At 42.8% G+C, this 21462-nt stretch overlaps 1 protein-coding gene across 1 annotated transcript in view; it reads right to left on the bottom strand.

Moving 5' to 3' along the window:
- Positions 1-901: 901 nt before the first annotated feature.
- Positions 902-21462, bottom strand: part of ZNF124 (zinc finger protein 124) — a 53320-nt gene continuing 32759 nt past the window's right edge. Inside the window, exon 4 of the mRNA XM_063707014.1 lies at positions 902-2799. Coding sequence (XP_063563084.1) covers positions 2796-2799 — 4 coding nt within the window. The 3' untranslated portion in view covers positions 902-2795. The remainder of the gene's footprint in view (positions 2800-21462) is intronic.

The raw sequence follows: 21462 nt of genomic DNA, 5'->3' as shown, positions 1-21462 counted from the left end.
CAGCTACTCAGGAGGCTGAGGTGGGAGCAATTTTCCTTCTTGAACCCGGGAAGTTGAGACTTCAGTGAGCCCAGATGGTGCCATTGCACTCCAGCCTGGGAGACAGAGTGAGACACTGTCTCAGAAAAAAAAGGTACCAGCAGGAAACAAAATCCTGTGCACTGAGTAGTTCTCCAGGACATGAACTTGTTGGTTCATATAGAACCTGCTATGAACCAAAGTCCAAAATTAGATGTGGTTTCTCCTAAAGAATGTGTCAATTCATAAAAGTGGGAATCACTCCTGTGACTGTCTCTCATAATTGGTTCAAAAACATTTGCTTTTCTCTCTGCAACTTTGTATATTTTTAAATTAATTAAATCTTTTTACTATGATATGTGTATTTATCCTATTTCATCTCGGGTTTACCTTGATAATTTGTTCCTAATGAAATATTTATTCTGAATTTGTAGTATTCCATAGTTTCCATGTTTTTAGGTTTTCTGGGCAGTCGACATGGAAGATTTATGAGGGTAGGGCTTTGGTGTCATCAGTGAATGACCAAGAGTTTTCTTTTCTTTTCTTTTTAAGAGACAAAATTTTGCTCTGTCATCCAGTCTGGAGTGCAGTGGCATGATCTTGGCTCACTGTAACCTCCGCCTCCCGGGTTCTAGCAATTCTCCTGCCTCAGCCTCCCGAGTAGCTGGGACTACAGGTGCATGCTGCCATACCCGGCTAATTTTTTGTACTTTAGTAGAGACGGGGTTTCACCATGTTGCCCAGGCTAGTCTCGAACTCCTGAGCTCAGGCAATCCACCTGCCTTGGCCTCCCAAAGTGCTGGGATTACAGGCATGAGCCACGGTGCCCGGTGACCCAGAGTTTTCTCTGTTGTAGCATGACAAATATAAGGATAGCTGATACACTTAATACTCATTTTTATTGTGTGAGTCAAATGAGTTATTGAATCTAAAGGAAACCAGTGAAGCATGCCATTTGCCTTTGGATTATTTCAAGACAGCACACTGAGCCCACATCCACTGTTTCATTAATATTTAGATAGGACAGAAAAGCAAATGTTGATAAGAACAAATACTACACCACTTAATAAATAATGAATGGTATGAATAATGGAAATTTGATGAATCAGATGAATCAGTACTTATTTAGTTCATACAATGTGTTAGTCATTATTCTAAGTGATTTATACCTATACACTTAATACCTAATCGTTTAACATGTATAACACAATGATTTATGGAGAATGACACATTGATAATCATATTAGGTGGCATTAAAACCATAGAAATAAAAATGTTCTGGTATATAACACATAAATGAACACAGGAAAGTTAAATAACTTGATTAAAAAGTGTGACTTCAATAGCAAAGACATGGATTCAACCTAAATTCCCACCTACAGTGAAGTGGATAAATGCCCATCAACAGTGAAGTGGATAAAGAAAATGTGGTACATTTCTTTACCATGGAATACTATGCAGCCATAAAAAAGTGAGGTCTCCCTATGTGTCCTAGGCACTGGAGTGCAGTAGCTATTCACAGGCACACTTCATTCAGCCTCAAACTCGTGGGCTCAAGCAATCCTCCCACCTCAGCCTCCCAGATAGCTGAGATTTCGGGTGTATGTCGCCATGCCTAGCCCTGGGAGTTTTGCAATAACACCCGTTGAAGTGCACAAGGCGATGACCTTTATGTCAGATCTTTCAAAATAGTTCAAGTAACAACGGTCATCCCCAGTTATGTTCTCATGTGTTTCACGGTGCTACAGAGAGATGTTTCTGCTGATGGTGGCCACGTGGTTGAGTTCTGATCAATGAGACTTAGAAAGAAGTGCCTGGGGAGAATGGACTTCTGTAAATTAAAAAGCAATGGCTTCCAACCTAATTCCCCATGACTATCAGCTTACTATTTCCTCCTGGTTGCTGTTTGGAATGTGGTTTGATGCCTGGAGGTGGGACAGCCAACTTGGACCATGAAGGAATAAGCATGAACACAACTAAGCATAGACAATGTCAGAGAGAGAACATGAAAACAAACTTATATCTCGTAAGATCACTGGACTATTTCATCAGTCATGGGCTGCTACCTCTTCAACAGTGTACATGAGACACAATACACATATTATGTTTTTTTTTTTTTTTTCTGAGAAGGAGTCTCGCTCTGTCACGCAGGCTGGAGTACAGTGGCGCGATCTCGGCTCACTGCAATCTCCTCCTCCCGGGTTCATGCCATTCTCCTGCCTCAGCCTCCTGAGTACCTGGGACCGCAGGCACCCACCACCACGCCCGGCTAATTTTTGTATTTTTAGTAGAGATGGGGTTTCACCGTGTTAGCCAGGATGGTCTCGATCTCCTGACCTTGTGATCTGCCCGCCTCGGCCTCCCAAAGTGCTGGGATTACAGGCGTGAGCCACTGCGCCCGGCCTACGTGAGCCGTTTTTTGTTAATAGCTTCATTGGGATCACACACGTATCGAACACTGGTTTCCTAAATTAGCAAATCAACCATTTCCTCAGGTTATTCCAAGTTCTTCCAAGATGCGTCAGAAGCATTCTCTGGAGGCAATTGTTCCAAATGGTGAAGAGTACTAGATGGATCAGAATCTCACAGGATTCTTGCTTCTATTGCAGAAGAGTTACTTTCCAGGACTTCAAAGGTTTAGAGAAGCTGCTTGATTCGTGTGGCTTACAGAGGTGCATAGGCTTTGGAGTCACGAAGTTAATCCTGAGTCCCAGCCCAGCCTCTTAGTAGCTGTGAGCCTTTGGACAACTTCCTTGTCTTGGAAAGTTATATAAACCTCATCTGCAAGAAAAGGCATGACACTGATTGCAAAAATGGCAGCAATTCTTCATCCCTTCCTGTATTTATGCCCTTTGTGATGTGCATTTAGCTGGGACTACAGGCACCCGCCACCACGCCCGGCTAATTTTTTTTTTTTTTTTTTTGAGACGGAGTCTCACTCTGTCGCCCAGGCTGGAGTGCAGTGGCGCGATCTCGGCTCACTGTAAGCTGCACCTCCCGGGTTCACGCCATTCTCCTGCCTCAGCCTCCCGAGTAGCTGGGAATACAGGTGCCCACCATCACGCCCGGCTAATTTTTTATATTTTTAGTAGAGACGGGGTTTCACCGTGTTAGCCAGGATGGTCTCCATCTCCTGACCTCATGATCAGCCCGCCTCGGCCTCCCAAAGTGCTGGGATTACAGGTGTGAGCCACCATGCCTGCTCTATCTATCAGATTTCTAACTTAAAAGACTGATCATGTCAAGTGTTGACAAAAGTGTGGAGGATCTGGAGCCCTCATACACTGTTGGTGGGGGAGCGGACTGATGAGACTGCTTTGGAAAATGGTTTATCAGTTCCTTAAAACGTTAAACATACCTACCATATGATCCAGACTTTCTACCCCTGTGTATTTACCTGGGAGAGGGGGAAGGCATATGTCCACACTGGGGCTCATGCACGGATGTTCATACAAGCTTGTTTTTTTTTTTTTTTTTCTTTTTCAGCTTTACTGAGGTATAGTTGACAAATATAAATTACAGCAGCTTTTTTTTTTTTTTTTTTTTTTTTTGAGATAGGGTCATGCCATGTTTCCCAGGCTGGACTTGAACTCCTATGCTCAAGCAATCCTCCTGCCTCAGCCTCCCAAGTAGCTGGGACTACAGGCACATGCTACCCCACCTGGCTTGCAGCCTATTTATTTATGTAGAGGCAGGGTGTCACTCTGTTGTCCAGGCCGGAGTACAGTGGCATGATCATAGTTTACTGCAGCTTCAAACTCCTGGGCTCAAGTGATCCCGCCGCCTCAGTCTCCTGTGTAGCTGGGAACACAAGCACAAGCTTCCAGGCCTGGCTAATTTTTGTATTTTTTTTTGTAGAGACAGGGGTCTTGCTATGTTGCAAGGATGGCCTCAAACTCCTGGCCTCAAGTGATCCTCCCCCCTTGGCTTCCAAAAGTGCTGGGATGATAGGCGTAAGTACCTTGCCCAGCCTACAGCTTTAATTTTAATGGGCAAGAGCCAGAACCAATCCAATGGCCAATCAACAAGTGAATGGGTGGACAAACTGCTGTGTATTCACACCATGCAATGAACTCAGTACGTGTGCCTTTTATTTATTTTTTTTTTTGAAACGGAGTCTCGCTCAGTCACCCAGGCTGGAGTGCAGTGGTGCGATCGCCTCCCGGGTTCACGCCATTCTCCTGCCTCAGCCCGCCCCCCTGCGATGTGGATCGTAATATCCAGGGGGGAAGAGGGCGGTGATATTACTCAATTACTCCTAGGATCTTTTCTCTACTGCCACACTTGGTTAACACCCTGGGACATTATTTTCCATATTCTAGCAAGATGCCACTACTAAAGTCACAGGGGTATACACCCTGTGATATTATTTGTCATATTGTAGGGGAATGTTAATCCTGATGTCACAGGACTCTACACACTGTGATATTATTCCCAATATCCTAGCGGGACATTAATAATAATGTCACAATGTGTGTACAACTTGTGTTGTTATTCTTAATCTCCTAAGTGGAGGTTATTTTTATTGTCAAACGGGGTATGTTCCCTTTGATATTATTAATAATATCCTAGAGGGACGTCACTCCTTATGTCACAGGGTTTGTACACCTTGTCAAATTACTCACATTATCCTTATGTCACTCCTCATATCACAGAGGGTGTACACTCTGATATTGTCGTCATATTCTACAGAAATGTTACTTTTAATGTCACAGAGGGTGTACACTTTGTGAAATTATTCGTTATAGTTTTGTGGGATGTTACCCCTAATGTCACACAGGGTGTACACACAGTGGTATTACGTGCAATATTCTATAGAAATGTTACTCGTAAATCACAGGTCCTGTACACCCTTTAATATTCTTCATAATATTCTAGGAAAACGTTACTACTAATGTCACAGGGCGTGTGGGCCCTGCCATAAAATTCGTAATATCCTAGTGGGAGTTCACTGCTAATTTCACAATGCGTGTACACTCTTTGATATTATTCGTATTATCCTGAAGAGATGTTACTACTGACGTCCCAATGCAGGTACATTCTCTGATATTATTCGTTACGTCCTTGGGGGATGTGACTTCTAATGTCACACGGGGTGTACTCCCTGTGTTCTATTTCCTAATATCCTAGGGCAATTTTACTGTTAACGACATGGGGGTGTACACATTGTGATATTATTCATGATATTCTAGAAGGATGTTACTCCTAATGTCACAGGGGTGTACACACCGTGATAGTATTCGTAATTTCCCAGGGGTCTATACTCCTCCTGTCACAGAAGATAACACCCTGTGACGTTATTCGTAATATTCTAGCGAGATGATACCCCTGATGTCACAGGGGGTGTACACCCCTGGTATTATTCTTACTATTCTAGGGGGATGCTACTCTTAATGTCACAGGTGTGTTCCTTCTGTGATATTACTGAAAATTTGCTAGAAGGATATTACTACTAATGTCACAATGCATGTACACCTTGTGATATTATTAGTAATATTCAGGGGGGATGTTACTCCTAATGTTACAGGGGTGTATACCGTGTGATATTGCTCCCAATATTGTAGGGGGATGTTACTCCTAATGTCACAGGGGGTGTACACCCTTCGATATTATTTGTAATCTTATAGAGATACATTACTTCATATATCACAGTGGGTGTACACACATGGGTACACCCACTGGGATATTATTTGTAATATCTTCAGGAGATATAACTCCTAATATTACAGTAGGTGTACCCCATGTGTGTACACCCTATGATATTATTTGTAATATCCATGGTAAACATTACTTCTAGTAACCCACAGAGGTTACACCCTGTGATATTTTTCATAATATCATAGGGAGATATTGCTGCTAATAACATAGTGGGTGTACACCATGTGTGTACACTCTGTGATGTGATAGCTTATATCCTAGGGAGATATTCCTTCTAATATCCCAGTGAGTGGACACCCTGTGATATCATTCGTAATATCCTAGAAAGATGCTGCTGCTAATATCACAGAGGGTTTGCCCCCAGTGACATTATTCGTAATATCCTAGGGAGATGTTACTCGTAATGTCACAGAGGGTGTACACCCTGTTATATTATTCATAATATTCTAGGGGGGTATTACTTTTAAAGTCACAGGGGTGTACACCCTGTGATGTTATTCATAATATCCTAGGAAGAGGTTACTCCTAATATCACACTCCTAATATCACACCCTGTGATAGCATTCAGAATTTTCAAAAGGGATATTACTTTTAATGTCATATGGGGTGTACACCCTTTGATATTATTCATAAGATTCTAGGGATATATTACTTCAAATATCACATTGGGTGTACACACATGGTGTACACATTATGTGTGAACACCTACTGTGATATTATTCATAATATCCTAGGTAAATGGGACTGCTAGTATCACAGTGAGTGTACACACTGTGATATCATTTGTAATATCCTAGGGGAATATTACTCCTAAACCAAAGGCGTGTGTACCTCCTATGATATTATTCGTAATACTCTAGGGAGATGTTACTCCTAATGTCATATCACAGGGGTGCACACCCCGTGATATTCTTCACAGTATATGAGAGGGATATTAGCACTGAAGTCACAATGTGTGTACTCCTCGTGATATTGTTCATAATATCCTATGGGGATGTTACTCCTATTGTCACAGGGGGTGTGTTTGCTGCGATAGTATTCGTAGTCTCCTAGACGGATGTTACACCTAATGTCACAGGGTGTGTACATCTTGTTATATTATTCGTGATATCCTAAAAAGACATGACTCCTTATGTCACAGGGGCTGTATACCCTGTGATAGTATTCGTAATATCCTAGTGAGATGTGACTTTTAATGTCACAGAGGGTGTACACCTTTTGAAAATATTCATCACAGTTTCGTGGGATGTTACTCGTAATGTCACACGGGGTGCGCACCGAATGATATTACTTGTAATATTCTATAGAAATGTTACTCATAAATCACAGGTGTTCTACACCCTGTAATGTTATGGGTCATATTCTAGGGGAATGTGACATAAATGAATGTCACCCGACGTGTACACCTTGTGATATTATTTGTATTATCCTAGCGGGATGTTACTACTAATGTCACAATACGTGTACACCCTCTGATATTATTTGCTACATCCTCACGGGTTATTCCTCCTATGTCACACGGGGTGTACTCCCTGTGATATTATTCGGAATATCTTAGGGGGATTTTACTTTTAAGGTCACAAAGGGTGTACACATTGTGATATTATTCATGATGTTCTAGAAAGATGTTACTCCTAATGTCACAGGGGGTGTACACCCTGTGATATTACACAGGCTAACCCCCTGTGACATTATTCATAATACTTTAGCGAGATGATACTCCTACAGTCACAGGAGGTGTACGCCCTGTGATATTATTCGGAATATTCCAGGGGGATGTTACTCCTAAAGTCACAGGTATGTATACCCTGTGATAGTATTCACAATATACTAGCGGGATATTACTACTAATGTCACCATGTGTGTACACTTTCTGATATTATTCGTAATATCCTGGGAGAATGTTACTCCTAACGTCACAGGGGTGTACACCCTGTGTTATTATTAGTAATATTCTAGGGGGATTTTACTTTTAAAATCACAGGGGGTGTCAACCCTGGGATCTTATTCATAATATCCTAGGAAGATATTACTCGTAATGTCGCATGGGGTGTACACCCTGGAATATTATTTCGAATATCCTAAAGGGATGTTATCTTAATGTCATAGGGTGTGTACACCCCTTGATATTACTCATGATATCCTAAGGAGATATTACTTTAAAAATCACAGTGGTCCTGGCTAACATGGTGAAACCCCATCTCTACTAAAAATACAAAAAAAAATTAGCCGGGCGTGGTGGCGGGCGCCTGTAGTCCCAGCTACTCGGGAGGCTGAGGCAGGAGAATGGCGTGAACCCGGGAGGCGGAGCTTGCAGTGAGCGGAGATCGCGCCACTGCACTCCAGGCTGGGTGACAGAGCGAGACTCCGTCTCAAAAAAAAAAAAAAAAAAAAAAAAATCACAGTGGGTGTGCACACATGGTGTACACCCTGTGATATTATTCGCAAGATTTGAGGGAGGTATAACTTTTAATATCACAGTGGGCGTACACACTGTGATATTATTCGTCATATTGTAGAAGTATATTATTCCTATTGTCACAGGGGTTTAACATCCTGTGAAATTATTTGTAGTAATCCAGGGGGATGATTACCCTAAAGTCGCAGGGTGTGTACACCCTGTGATATTATTCGTAATATTCTAGGGGGATGTTACTCCTAATGTCGCAAATGTGTGTATGCTGTGATATTATTCACAATCTACTAGCTGGATATTGTTGCCAATGTCACAATGTGTGTACACCTTGTGATATTATTCGTAATATCCTAAGGGGATGTTACTCCTATCGTCACAGGGGGTGTTTTCTGTGCTACGATTCGTAGTATCCCAGAGGGATGTTACTCCTACCATACAAATTGTGTACAGTTTGTTATATTATTCGTAATATCTTAGAGTGATGTTACTCCTCATGTCATGGGGGTGTACATCCTGTGATGTTAGTCTTCACATTCTAGGAAGATGTTTACTCCTAATATCACAGAGGGTGTACAATCTGTGAAGTTATTCATAATCGTTTCGGGGGATGTTACTCCTAATGTCACACGTGGTGTACAAACCGTGATATTATTTGTAAAGTTTTTTTGGATATGTTACTCCTAATATCTCAGGGGCTGTACATACAGGTGCTGTGTGTCATACTATTCGTAATATCCTAAAGAAATGTTACCACTAATGTCACAGGCGGTGTACACCGTGTGGTATTATTCCCAATATTGTAGGGTGATGTTACTCCTAATGTCACAGAAGGTCTTCACACTCTGATAATATTTGTAATACCCTAAATGGATGTTACTACTGACATCACAATGCAGGTACACAATCTGATATTATTTCTTATATCCTCGGGCGGTGTTACTTCTAATGTCACAGCGGGTGTACATTTTTCGATATTATCCATAATATTTTAGAAAGATGTTACTCCTAATGTCACAGAGGGTGTACACCCTGTGAAGTTATTCATAATAGTTTCGGGGGCTGTTACTCCTAATGTCACCCGTGGTGTACAGTGAATATTATTCGTAATATTTTATGGAAATGTTACTCCTAATATCCAGGGGCTGTACACCTTGTAATATTATTCATAATATCCTAACGAAATGTTACCTCTAATATCACAGGGGGTGTACACCGTATGATATGGTTCCCAATATTGTAGGGGGATGTTACTCCTAATATCACAGGGGGTGTTCACACTGTGATAATATTCGTAATATCCTAAATGGATGTTACTGCTAATGTCACAACACGTGTACATCCTGTGTATTTGTTCATTATATCCTCGGGGGAGGTTACTCCTACTGTCACACGGGGTGTAATCCCTATGATATTATTCATAATATCCTAGGTGGATGTTACGCCTCCTGTCATAGGGGCTGTGCGTTTTGTGACATTATTCACAATATCCTAGAAAGATGTTACTCCTCAGGTCACAGGGGATGTACACCCGTGATATTATTCGTACTATCAAAGGGAACGTTACTCCAAATGTCACAGAAGGTGTACACTCTGTGATGCTACTTGTGTCAGGGAAACGTAGTCCTAATGTCACAGGGCATGTGCACCATGTGTGCACAGCCCCTGTGATGTTATTTGTAATATTCTCGAGGGATGTTAATCCTAATATTCCATACGCTGTTAACCATGTGTGAACACCTTTGTGGTATTATTCCTAACATACTAGAAGGATGTAACTCCTAACATCACAGGAGATCGAGACCATCCTGGCTAACAGGGTGAAATCCCATCTCTACTAAAAATACAAAAAAAATTAGCCGGGCGTGGTGGCGGGCGCCTGTAGTCCCAGCTACTCGGGAGGCTGAGGCAGGAGAATGGCGTGAACCCGGGAGGCGGAGCTTGCTGTGAGCCCAGATCGCGCCACTGCACTCCAGCCTGAGTGAGACTCCCTCTCAAAAAAAAAAAAAAAAAAAAAAAAAAATCAAAAGATGGCTTCAAATTGTAGTCAGCTGTTTCGTTAAATTGCAGCAGGAAATTTCTCTCAGCAGGTCTATTTTCATGCCACTTGCTTTCAGAGTAAGAGGTTATTTCAGACACAGTGGTTTGATTTAGTCTTTGTTGAAAATCATAAATAGCCTACAAACAACAAAAAGGGATGAATAGGATTTGCGTTCATGTGGAGCGCGTCATCTGTGCTTTTAAATTTATCCTATGAAAAGAAATAAAAAATATATAATGTCGAACATTGGTTTCCTAAATTAGCAAATCGACCATTTCCTCAAGTTATTCCACGTTCTTCCAAGATGCTTCAGAAGCATTCTCTGGAGGCAATTGTTCCAAATGGTGAAGAGTACTAGGTGGATCAGAATCTCACAGGATTCTTGCTTCTATTGCAGAAGAGTTACTTTCCAGGACTTCAAAGGTTTAGAGAAGCTGCTTGATTCGTGTGGCTTGCAGAGGTGCATGGGCTTTGGAGTCACGAAGTTAATCCTGGTCCCAGCGCAGCCTCTTAGTAGCTGTGAGGCTTTGCACAACTTCCTTGTCTTGGAAAGTTATATAAACCTCATCTGCAAGAAAAGGCATGATACTGATTGCAAAAATGGCAGCAATTCTTCATCCCTTCCTGTATTTATGCCCGTTGTGATGTGCTTTTGGCTGGGACTACAGGCACCCGCCACCACGCCCGGCTAATTTTTTTTTTTTTTTTGAGACGGAGTCTCGCTCTGTTGCCCAGGCTGGAGTGCAGTGGCGCGATCTCGGCTCACTGCAAGCTCCGCCTCCCGGGTTCACGCCATTCTCCTGCCTCAGCCTCCCGAGTAGCTGGGACTACAGGCGCCCGCCACCACGCCCGGCTAATTTTTTGTGTTTTTAGTAGAGACGGGGTTTCACCGTGTTCGCCAGGATGGTCTCCATCTCCTGACCTCGTGATCCGCCCGCCTCGGCCTCCCAAAGTGCTGGGGTTACAGGCGTGAGCCACTGCGCCCGGCCTACGTGAGCCATTTTTTGTTAATAGCTTTATTGGGATCACACACGTAAAATTTAGCCATTTAAAATGAATGATTTTGTGGCTTTTTTTTTTTTTTGAGATAGAGTCTCGCTCTGTCGCCCACGCTGGAGTGCAAAGGTGCGATCTTGGCTCACTGCAACCTCCACCTCCCAGGTTCAAGCGATTCTCCTGCCTAAGTCTCCTGCGTAGCTGGGATTACAGGTGCAGGCCACCACATGTGGCTAATTTTGTATTTTTAGTAGAGACAGCGTTTCACCATGTTGGCCAGGATGGTCTTAAACTCCTGACCTTGTGATCTACCCGCCGCGGCTTCCCAAAGTGCTGGGATTACGGGCGTGAGCCACCACGCCCGGCTCTGATTCTGTGGCTCGTAGTACATCCACAGAGTTGCCCAACCATCATCACAATTTGAGATGATCACCCCATAAAGAAATTCTGCATCCTGTAGCAGCCAACTCCTTTACCCCCAGCCTATGCAACTTTCTGTCTAATCTACTAATCTACTTTCTGTCTCTATTTGCCAATTCTGGACATTTCATATAAAAATAAAATCATGCAATATGTGGGGTTCGTATGTGTGTGTATGTGGCTTCTTTCACTTAGCCAAATACTTTCAAGGTTCATTCATGTTGTAGTATGTATCAGCATTTCATTCCTTTTGTTTTAGAGACAGGGTCTCGCTCTGTCACCCAGGCTGCAGTGCAGTGGTGTGATCATGGCTTACTGCATCCTCGACCTCCCCAGGCTCAGGTGATCCTCCCACCTCAGCTTCCCAATAGCTGGGACTACAGGCACACACCGCCATGCCCGGCTATTTTTTTATTTTTTTGCATTTTTAGTACAGACGAGCTCTCATCATGTTTCCCAGGCTGGCAACTCCTGGGCTCAAGTGATCCACCTGCCTACGCCTCCCAAAGTGCTGGGATTACAGGCATGAGCCACAGCGCCCGGCCTTCATTCCTTCTTACGGGTGAATAAGATTTCATTGCAAGGATAGACCACATTTTATCCTCTGACGGACACTGGAGACTTTTTCACACATTGGCTGTTACGAATGCTGCTGCTGTGAACATTTGTGTACTAGCTTTTTTGTGGATGTTTTAATTTCTCTTGTGTATCTGTACCTGGGGGTGGTGTTTTTGGGTCAAATGGTACCTCTATGTTTGAATTTTAGAGGGGTTGCCAGACTGTTTTCCAGAGTGGCTGCACCATTATGCAATCCCACCAGCAGGGTGTGAGGGTTCCAATTTCTCCGTATCTTCACCGACACCTGTTTTTGTCTTTTTTTTTTTTTTTTTTTTTTTTTTTGTGAGGCGGAGTTTCCTCTTTCGCCCAGGCTGGAGTGCAATGGTGCGATCTCCACTGACTGCAACCTCTGCCTTCCTGTTTCAAGGGATTCTCCTGCCTCAGCCTCCTGAGTAGCTGGGATTACAGGCGTCTGCCATCACACCCGGCTAAATTTTGCATTTTTAGTAGAGACGGGGTTTCACCACATTGGCCAGGCTGGTCTCGAACTCCTGACCTCGTGATCGGCCCGCCTTGGCCTCCCAAAGTGCTGGGATTAAATGCGCCACCGCACCCAGCCATCTGTTTGTTTATTTCATTTTAGTCATCCTACTGGGAATGCAGTGGTATCTCACTGAGTTTTTGGTAACAACTTTATTGAGAGAGGATTCAAACAGCATACAATTCACCCATTTAAACTACATGCAGCAATGTGGCTGGATCTCAAATTAATTAGTCCAAGTAAAATAATCCAGATAAGAGTAAGGACATTTGAATAAAAGCTATTTTAACTGGGGGAAAAAAGTAAATATTGTACAATTGTATTCATATAAAATTCTAGAAAATGTAAAATAGTCCAGGCACAGTGGCTCACACCTATAATTCCAGCACTTTGGGAGGCTGAGGTGGGCGGATCATGAGGTCAGAAGTTCGAGACCAGCCTGACCAACATGGTGAAACCCGTCTCTGCTAAAGATACAAGCATTATTATTATATTGTACCCTATTTTAAATATCATATATATTATTCACAAATTAATGTAACATTGTATACAAGGTTAAGTGTATATAAATGAATGTCCCCTAGGCAAGGCTGGGTCCCAACCCAGAGAGGAAACCCTCTTGGAGAAGAGCTGTAGCCAGAACGCTGCCTCATTCAGACACGCGCGGGAGCTGTCACCTGTCACTAAGATCCTGAGGGGGCGGGGCCTGAGGCCCTACCCAATCAGGGGCACCGGGGCGGGGACTGCCTAATCAGGCGCTCCGCTAGAAAACCCGAGGCGGCTTCCGGGTGTGCCCGGCCTTTGTCTCTCGTGTCCGCACGTGCGTGCCTCGGTCAGTAGCCCTGCGCTTCTCCTTCACTCTCGGCGGTTCAGGAGGCTCTGCCGCAGCCGGGGCCCTCCTGTGACCTGACCTGCATGTACTGGGGGATTCGCAGGGAGGATGTCGGGACACCCCGGAAGCTGGGAAATGGTGAGTTGCGCCGCCGGGGGTCTGGAGAAGGGAAGGGGCTGTGGCGGCCCCGGACCCCGGGCTCCCAGCGGTCGGCTCCCGAGGGCGGACCCGGGTCCCTGCTGGCGCGGCGCGGCCCTCGGTCCTTTCTGGCGCCCGGCAGAGCTGGGCGGGCAGCGGCATCCCGGGCTCCCGTCCCGTCTCTGCACCGCGACTTCCGTCCTGCCCAAATCAGCTTCCCTCCCCGGCCCGCGCCCGCAGCCCCGCGGCTCCTCGGGATCCTGCAGTGAGACCCAAGGCGCCTCAGGGGGGAGGCCCAGCGCGGTGTGCGGGCTCGCGCCTGCGAGGAGCTGTGGCCACTGGCGTTTCCAGTCCCTCCTTAATCCTGTTAAAAATTAAACTGAGGTTTAATTAAAGCGTTACAGAGTTTGAGCAAACAGCGATTCACGAGTAGGGGAGCACCCAGCCACGGTTTTTGGTTTGTCGGCCACCGGACGGTCTTGATGGAAAGGCTTCTATAAAGTGTGTAAGGAAACAAACCAAATTTATTTATTTTTTATTTTAATGATCGGGGGGGGCGGGGAGGGGGTCTCCCTGTGTTGCCCAGGCTGGTCTTGAACTCTTGGTCTCAACCTCCCGAAGTGCTGGGATTACCCCGCCCAGCCCAAAGCAACCCCAATTTAATAATTGATTGGTTATAATTATGTAGTTCTGTTATTCGGATTATTTAGGTGGATGGTTCCTGGTTATGTAATCAGAGGTAAATTGCTGATTTGGGGTTGGTCAAGTTTTCTTTCGCTTCAAGTTAATTACAAGAAAGGCATGAAGTACTTTTAGGTTTTCTTGGTGAGGAACTCAGGGCACCATCATCACTTTAAGGGAGGAGACCACCCCTCATATTGTCTTATGCCCAATTTCTGCCTCCAAAGAAAGAGTAAAAACTAAAAGCCAGAAATGAAATCCACAGGCAGACAGCCCGGCGCCACACCCTGGGCCTGGTAGTTAAAGATCGACCCCTGACCTAACCGGTTGTGTTATCTATAGATTCCAGACATTGCATAGAAAAGCACTGTGAAAATCCCTGTCCTGTTCTGTTCCGTTCTGATTACCAGTGCATACAGCCCCCAGTCGCATACCCCCGCTTGCTCAATCAATCACGACCTTCTCACGCAGACCCCCTTAAGAGTTGTGAGTGAGCCCTTAAAAGGGACGGAATTGCTCACTCAGGGAGCTTGGCTTTTGAGACGCAAGTCTGCTGAAGTTCCCAGCTGAATAAAGCTCCTTCCCTCTTTAACCCGGTGTCTGAGGAGTTTTGTCTGTGGCTCCTCCTGCTACAAAAGGAATTGCTAACTAGAATAACCAGTTTAGAGAAGAACACAAATGACCTGGTGGACCTGAAAAACACAGCATGAGAACTTCATGAAGCACACACAAGTATCAACAGCTGAATTGACCAAGTGGAAGAAAGGATATCAGAGTGTGAAGACCACCTTACTGAAATAAGACATTCAGAAAAGATGAAGACCGCCTTACTGAAATAAGACATGCAGACAAGAAGAGAGGGAAAAAAAATGAAAAAGAATTAACAAAGCCTCCAAGGAATAAGGGACTTCATAAAAAGACTGAACTTATGATTGACTGGAGTACCAGCAGGAGACAGGGAGAATGGAAACAAACTGGAAAACACACTTCAGGATATTAGCCAGGAGAACTTCCCCAACCTAGCAAGACAGGCCAACATGCAAATTCAGGAAATACAGAGAACACCATTAAGATACTCCTCAAGAAGAACAACCCCAAGACACATAATCAGCAAATTCTCCAAGGTCAAAATGAAGGAAATACTGTTAAGGGCAGCCAGATAGAATGGCCAGGTCACCTACAAAGGGAAGCCCATCAGACTAACGGTAGACATCTCAGCAGAAACTACAAGCCAGAAGAGATAGGGAGCCAATATTCAATCAATATTCAATATTCTTTTTTTTTTTTTTTTTTTTGAGATGGAGTCTCACTCTGTCACCCAGGCTGGGGTGCAGTGGTGCGATCTCAGCTCACTGCAACCTCCACCTCCCAGGTTCAAGCGATTTTCCCACCTCAGCCTCCCAAGTAGCGGGGATTACAGGCATGCACCACCACGCCCAGCAAGTTTTTTGTGTTTAGTAGAGACGGGGTTTCATCATGTTAGTCAGGCTGGCCTCAAACTCCTGACCTCAGGTGACCCACCCACCTCGGCCTCCTAAAGTGCTGGGATTATAGGCATGAGCCACTGCGCCCAGCCTCAACATTCTTAAAGGAAAGAATTTTCAACTCAGAATTTCATATTCAGCCAAACCAAGTTTCATAAGTGAAGGAGAAATAAAATCCTTTCCAGACAAATGCTGAAGGATTTCGTTACTACCAGGCCCGTGCTGCAAGAGCTCCTGAAAGAAGCACTAAATACGGAAAGAAAAAACTGGTACCAGCCACTGCAAAAACACACCAAAATATAAAGACCAATGACACTATGAAGAAACTGCATCAACTAACGGGCAAAATAACAAAATAGCATCACGACAACAGGATCAAATTCACACATAATAATAATAACCTTAAATGTAAATGGGCTAAAAGCCCCAATTAAAAGACTTGGACTGGCAAATTGGATAACAAGTCAAGACTCATCAGTGTGCTGTATTCAGGAGACCTATCTTATGTGCAAAGACACACATAGGTTCAATATAAAGGGATGAAGGAATATTTACCAAGCAAATGTAAAGCAAAAAAAAGGCAGGGATTGCAATCCTAGTCTCTGACAAAACAGACTTGAAACCAACAAAGATCAAAAAAGACAAAAAAGGGCACTGCATAATGGTAAAGGGAACTATTCAACAGGAAGAGCTAACTATTCTAAATATATATGCACCCAATACAGGAGCACCGAGATGCATAAAACAAGTTCTTACAGACCTACAAAAGGAATTACACTCCTGTGTAATAATAGTATGAGATTTTAACACCCCACTGTCAGTATTAGATCAATGAGACAGAAAATTAGCAAGGATATCCAGGACTTGAACTCAGCTCTCGATCAAGTGACCTAGTAGATGTCTAAAGAACTCTCTACCACAAATCAATAGAATATACATTCTTCTCAGTGCCACATGGCACTTATTCTCAAATCAACCACATAATTGGAAGTAAGACACTTCTTAGCAAATGCAAATGAACTGAAATCATAATAGTCTCTCAGACCACAGTGCAATCAAGTTAGAACTCAGGATTAAGAAACTCACTCCAAACCACACGATTTCATGGAAATCAAAAAACCTGCTCCTGAATGACTGCTAGGTAAATAATAAAATTAAAGCAGAAATCAAGAAGTTCTTTGAAACCAATGAGAACAAAGAGACAATGTACCAGAATCTCTGGGACACAGCTAAAACACTGTTAAGAGGAAAAATCATAGTACTAAATGCCTACATCAGAAAGCTAGAAGCAAGAGCAAACTATTCCAAAAGCTAGCAGAAGACAAGAAAGAACTAAGATAAGAACTGAAGAAGACAGAGACACAAAAAACCCTCCAAAAAAAATCAACAAACCCAGGAGCTGGTTATTTGAAATAATTAACAAAATAGACCACTAGCTAGACTAATAAGAGAGAGAAGAATCAAAAAGATACAGTAAAAAATGATAAAGGGAGTTATCACCACTGACCCCACAGAAATAAAAACTACCATCAGAGAATACTATAAACACTCAATGCAAATAAACTAGAAAATCTAGAAGAAATGGATAAATTCTTGGACTCCTACCAAGACTAACCCAGGAAGACGTCAAATCCCTAAGTAGACCAATAACAAGCTCTGAAATTGAGGCAGTAATTAATAGCCTACCAATCAAAAAAAGCCCAGGACCAGATGGATTCACAGCAGAATTTTACCAGAAATACAAAGAGGAGCAGATACCATTTCTTCTGAAACTATTCCAAACAATTGAAAAGGAAGGACTCCTCCCTAACTCATTTTATAAGGCTAGCATCATCCTGATACCAAAACCTGGCAGAGACACAACAAAAAAAGAAGACTTCAGGCCAATAACCCTGATGAACGTCAATGCAAAAATCCTCAAGAAAATACTGGCAAACTGAATCCAGCAGTACATCAAAAAACTTATTCACCACGATCAAGTTAGCTTCATTACTGGGATGCATGGCTGGTTTAACATGCAAATCAATAAACATAATCCATCAGATAAAGAGAACTAAAGACAAACACCACATGATTCTCTCAATAGATGAAGTAAAGGCCTTCAATAAAATTCAACATCCTCTCATGTTAAAAACTCTCAATCAACGAGGTATTGATGGAACATATCTCAAAATAATAAGAGCTATTTATGACAACCCCACAGCCAATATCATACTAAATAGTCAAAAGCTGGAAGTATTCCCTTTGGAAACTGGTATAAGACAAGGATGACCTCTCTCACCACTCCTAAGTTCTGGCCAGGACTTAATAAGAGCTATTTATGACAACCCCACAGCCAATATCATACTAAATAGTCAAAAGCTGGAAGTATTCCCTTTGGAAACTGGTATAAGACAAGGATGACCTCTCTCACCACTCCTAAGTTCTGGCCAGGACAATCAGGCAAGAGAAATAAATAAAGGGTATTAAAATAGGAAGAGAGGAAGTCTGTTTGTAGATGACATAATTTTATATTTGAAAAACCCCATCATCTCAGCCCCAAAACGTTTTGAACTGATAAGCAACTTCAGCAAAGTCTCAGGATACAAAATCCCTGTGCAAAAACCACAAGAATTTGGTTACACCAATAGGCAAGCAGTGAGTCAAATCATGAATGAACTCCCATTCACAATCACTACAAAGAGAATAAAATACCTAGGAATACAGCTAACAAGGGATGTAAAGGACCTCTTCAAGGAGAACTACAAACCACTGCTCAAGGAAGTAAGAGAGGACACAAACAAATGGAAAAAATTCCATCTTCATGGATAGGAATAATCAGTATCACAAAAATGGCCACACTGCCCAAAGTAATTTACAGATTCAGTGCTATTCCCATCAAACTACCATTGACATTCTTCACAGAATTAGCAAAAACTATTTAAAATTTCATGTGAAATTGGCCAGGCACAGTGGCTCATGCTTGTAATCCCAGCACTTTAGGAGGCCAAGGCGGGTATATCACTTGAGGTCAGGAGCTTGAGACCAGCCTGGCCAACATGGTGAAATCCCATCTCTACTAAAAATACAAAAATTAGCCAGGCGTGGTGGTGTGTACCTATAATCCTTGCTGCTGGGGAGGCTGAGGCAAGAGAATCACTTGATCCCAGGAGGTGGAAGTTGTAGTAAGCCAAGATCATGCCACCGCACTCTAGCCTGGGCAACAGAGTCAGACCCATCTCAAAAAAAAAAAAAATTATATGGAGTCAAAGAAGACCCGATATACCCAAGACAATCCTAAGCAAAAAGAACAAAGCTGGAGGCATCATGCTACCTGACTTCAAACTATACTACAAGGCTACAGCAGCCAAAATAGCATGCTACTGGTACCAAAACAGATATATAGACCAACGGAGCAGAACAGAGACCTCAGAAATACCACCACACATCTAAAACCATCTGATCCTCGACAAACCTGACAAAAACAAGCAATGAAGAAAGGATCTCTGATTCAGTAAATGGTGCTAGGAAAACTAGCCAGCCATATGCAGAAAACGGAAACTGGACCCCTTCCTTATACCAAAATTAACTCAAGATGGGTTGAAGATTTAAATGTAAAATCCAAAACCATAAAAACCCTAGGAGAAAACCTAGGGAGGCCGGGTGCAGTGGCTCGTGCCTGTAATCCCAGCAGTTTGGGAGGCCAAGGTGGGTGGATCATGAGGTTAGGCACTCGAGATCAGCCTGGCCAACATAGTGAAACCCTGTCTCTACTAAAAATACAAAAAAAAAAAAAAAAAAAAAAAAAAAAGAAAGAAAGAAAACCTAGGGAATATCACTCAGGACATAGGTGTGGGCAACTTCATGGCAAAAATGCCGAAAGCAATTGCAACAAAAGCAAAAACTGACAAATTGGATCTAATTAAACTAAAGAGCTTATGCACAGCAAAAGAAACTGTCCTCAGAGTGAACAGGCAACCTACAAAATGGGAGAAAATTTCTGGAATCTATCCATCTGACAAAGGTCTAATATCCAGAATTTACAAGGAACTTAAATATATTTACAAGAAAAAACAAAAAACTCATCAAAAAGTGGGCAAGGGATATGAATAGACACTTCTCAAAAGAAGACATTTATGCATCTAACAAACACATGAACAAAAGCTCAACATCACTGATCATCAGAGAAATGCAAATCAAAACAATGAGATACCATCTCATGCCAGTCAGAATGGCGATTATTAAAAAGTCAGGAAACAATAGATCTTGGTGAGGCTGTGGGGAAACAGGAACGCTTTTACACTGTTGGTGGGAATGTAAATTAGTTCAACCATTGTGGAAGACAGTGTGGCGATTCTTCAAGGATCTAGAACCAGAAATACCATTTGACTCAGCAATCCCATTACTGGGTATATACCCAAAGGAATATAAATCATTCTACTATAAAGACACGTGCACACGTATGTTTATTGCAACATTATTTACAACAGCAAAGACATGGAACCAACCCAAATGCCCATCAATGATAGACTGGATAAAGAAAATGTGGTGTATATATATATGTGTATATATATACCATAGAACACTATGTAGACATAAAAAGGAATGAGATCATGTGCTTCGCAGGGACATGGATGAAGCTGGAAGTCATCATCCTCAGCAAACACAGGAACAGAAAACTAAACACCGCATGTTCTCACTCATAAGTGAGAGCTGAACATTGAGAACACATGGAAACAGAGGGGGAACAACACACACCAGGGGCTGTTGGGGGTTGGGGGGTGAGGGGAGGGAACTTAGAGGACAGGTCAATAGGTGCAGCAAACCACCACGGCACATGTATACCCATGTAACAAACTCACATGTTCCACACGTATCCCGTTTTCGTTTGTTTTAGAAGAAATAAAACATAAAAATTCTGGACTAATTTAAAATGAACAATTCTCCGATCAATCACATGGCAAATCCTTGCCCCAAGAGTGCAGAGAAAGAAAGGTACATACATAGCCCAAAACTTACTAGAGTAGAAACCCATAAGCACATCTTCATGAACCAGTACATCTGTAGGAAAATTGAAAGTGTAATTGGCAAATTGTTTAAAGCTGAGTGTGAACATGATTGACAGTAACAAATAACTGGAAGTGTCAAGCTGGGAACTGCTTAGGGCAAACCTGCCTTCCGTTCTACTCAAAGTTACCCCTCTGCTCACTGAGATCAATGCATATCTGACTGCCTCATTTTGGAGAGGCTAGTCAGAAACTCAAAAGAATGCAACCATTTGTCTCTTATCTACCGATGACCTGAAAGCTCCCTCCCCACTTCAAGTTGTCCTGCTTTTGCTTTGAGTTGTCCTGCCTTTCTGGACTGAACCGATGTTCATCTTACATATGTTAATTGATGTCTCATGTCTCCCTAAAATGTGTAAAACCAAGCTGTGCTCCGATCACCTTGGGCACATGTTGTCAGGACCTCCTGGGGTTGTGTCATGGATGCGTGTCCTCAACCTTAGCAAAATAAACTTTCTAAATTACTGAGACCCATCTCAAATTTTCACGGTTCACACCACTATGTAATACCCTTGTCGTTTTAAATCTTTATTTGTTTAAATCTGTTTTGTCAGAAACTAGGATTGTAACCCCTGCTTTTCTGTTTTCCATTTGCTTGGCAGATTTTTCTCCATCTCTTTATTTTGATCCTAGGTCA

This window comes from Gorilla gorilla, chromosome 1 (assembly GCF_029281585.2).
Source record: "Gorilla gorilla gorilla isolate KB3781 chromosome 1, NHGRI_mGorGor1-v2.1_pri, whole genome shotgun sequence".
NCBI classification, from domain to species: Eukaryota; Metazoa; Chordata; class Mammalia; order Primates; family Hominidae; genus Gorilla; species Gorilla gorilla.
Note: the sequence above shows the minus strand (reverse complement) of the source record. Positions and strands in the feature narration are given on the sequence as shown.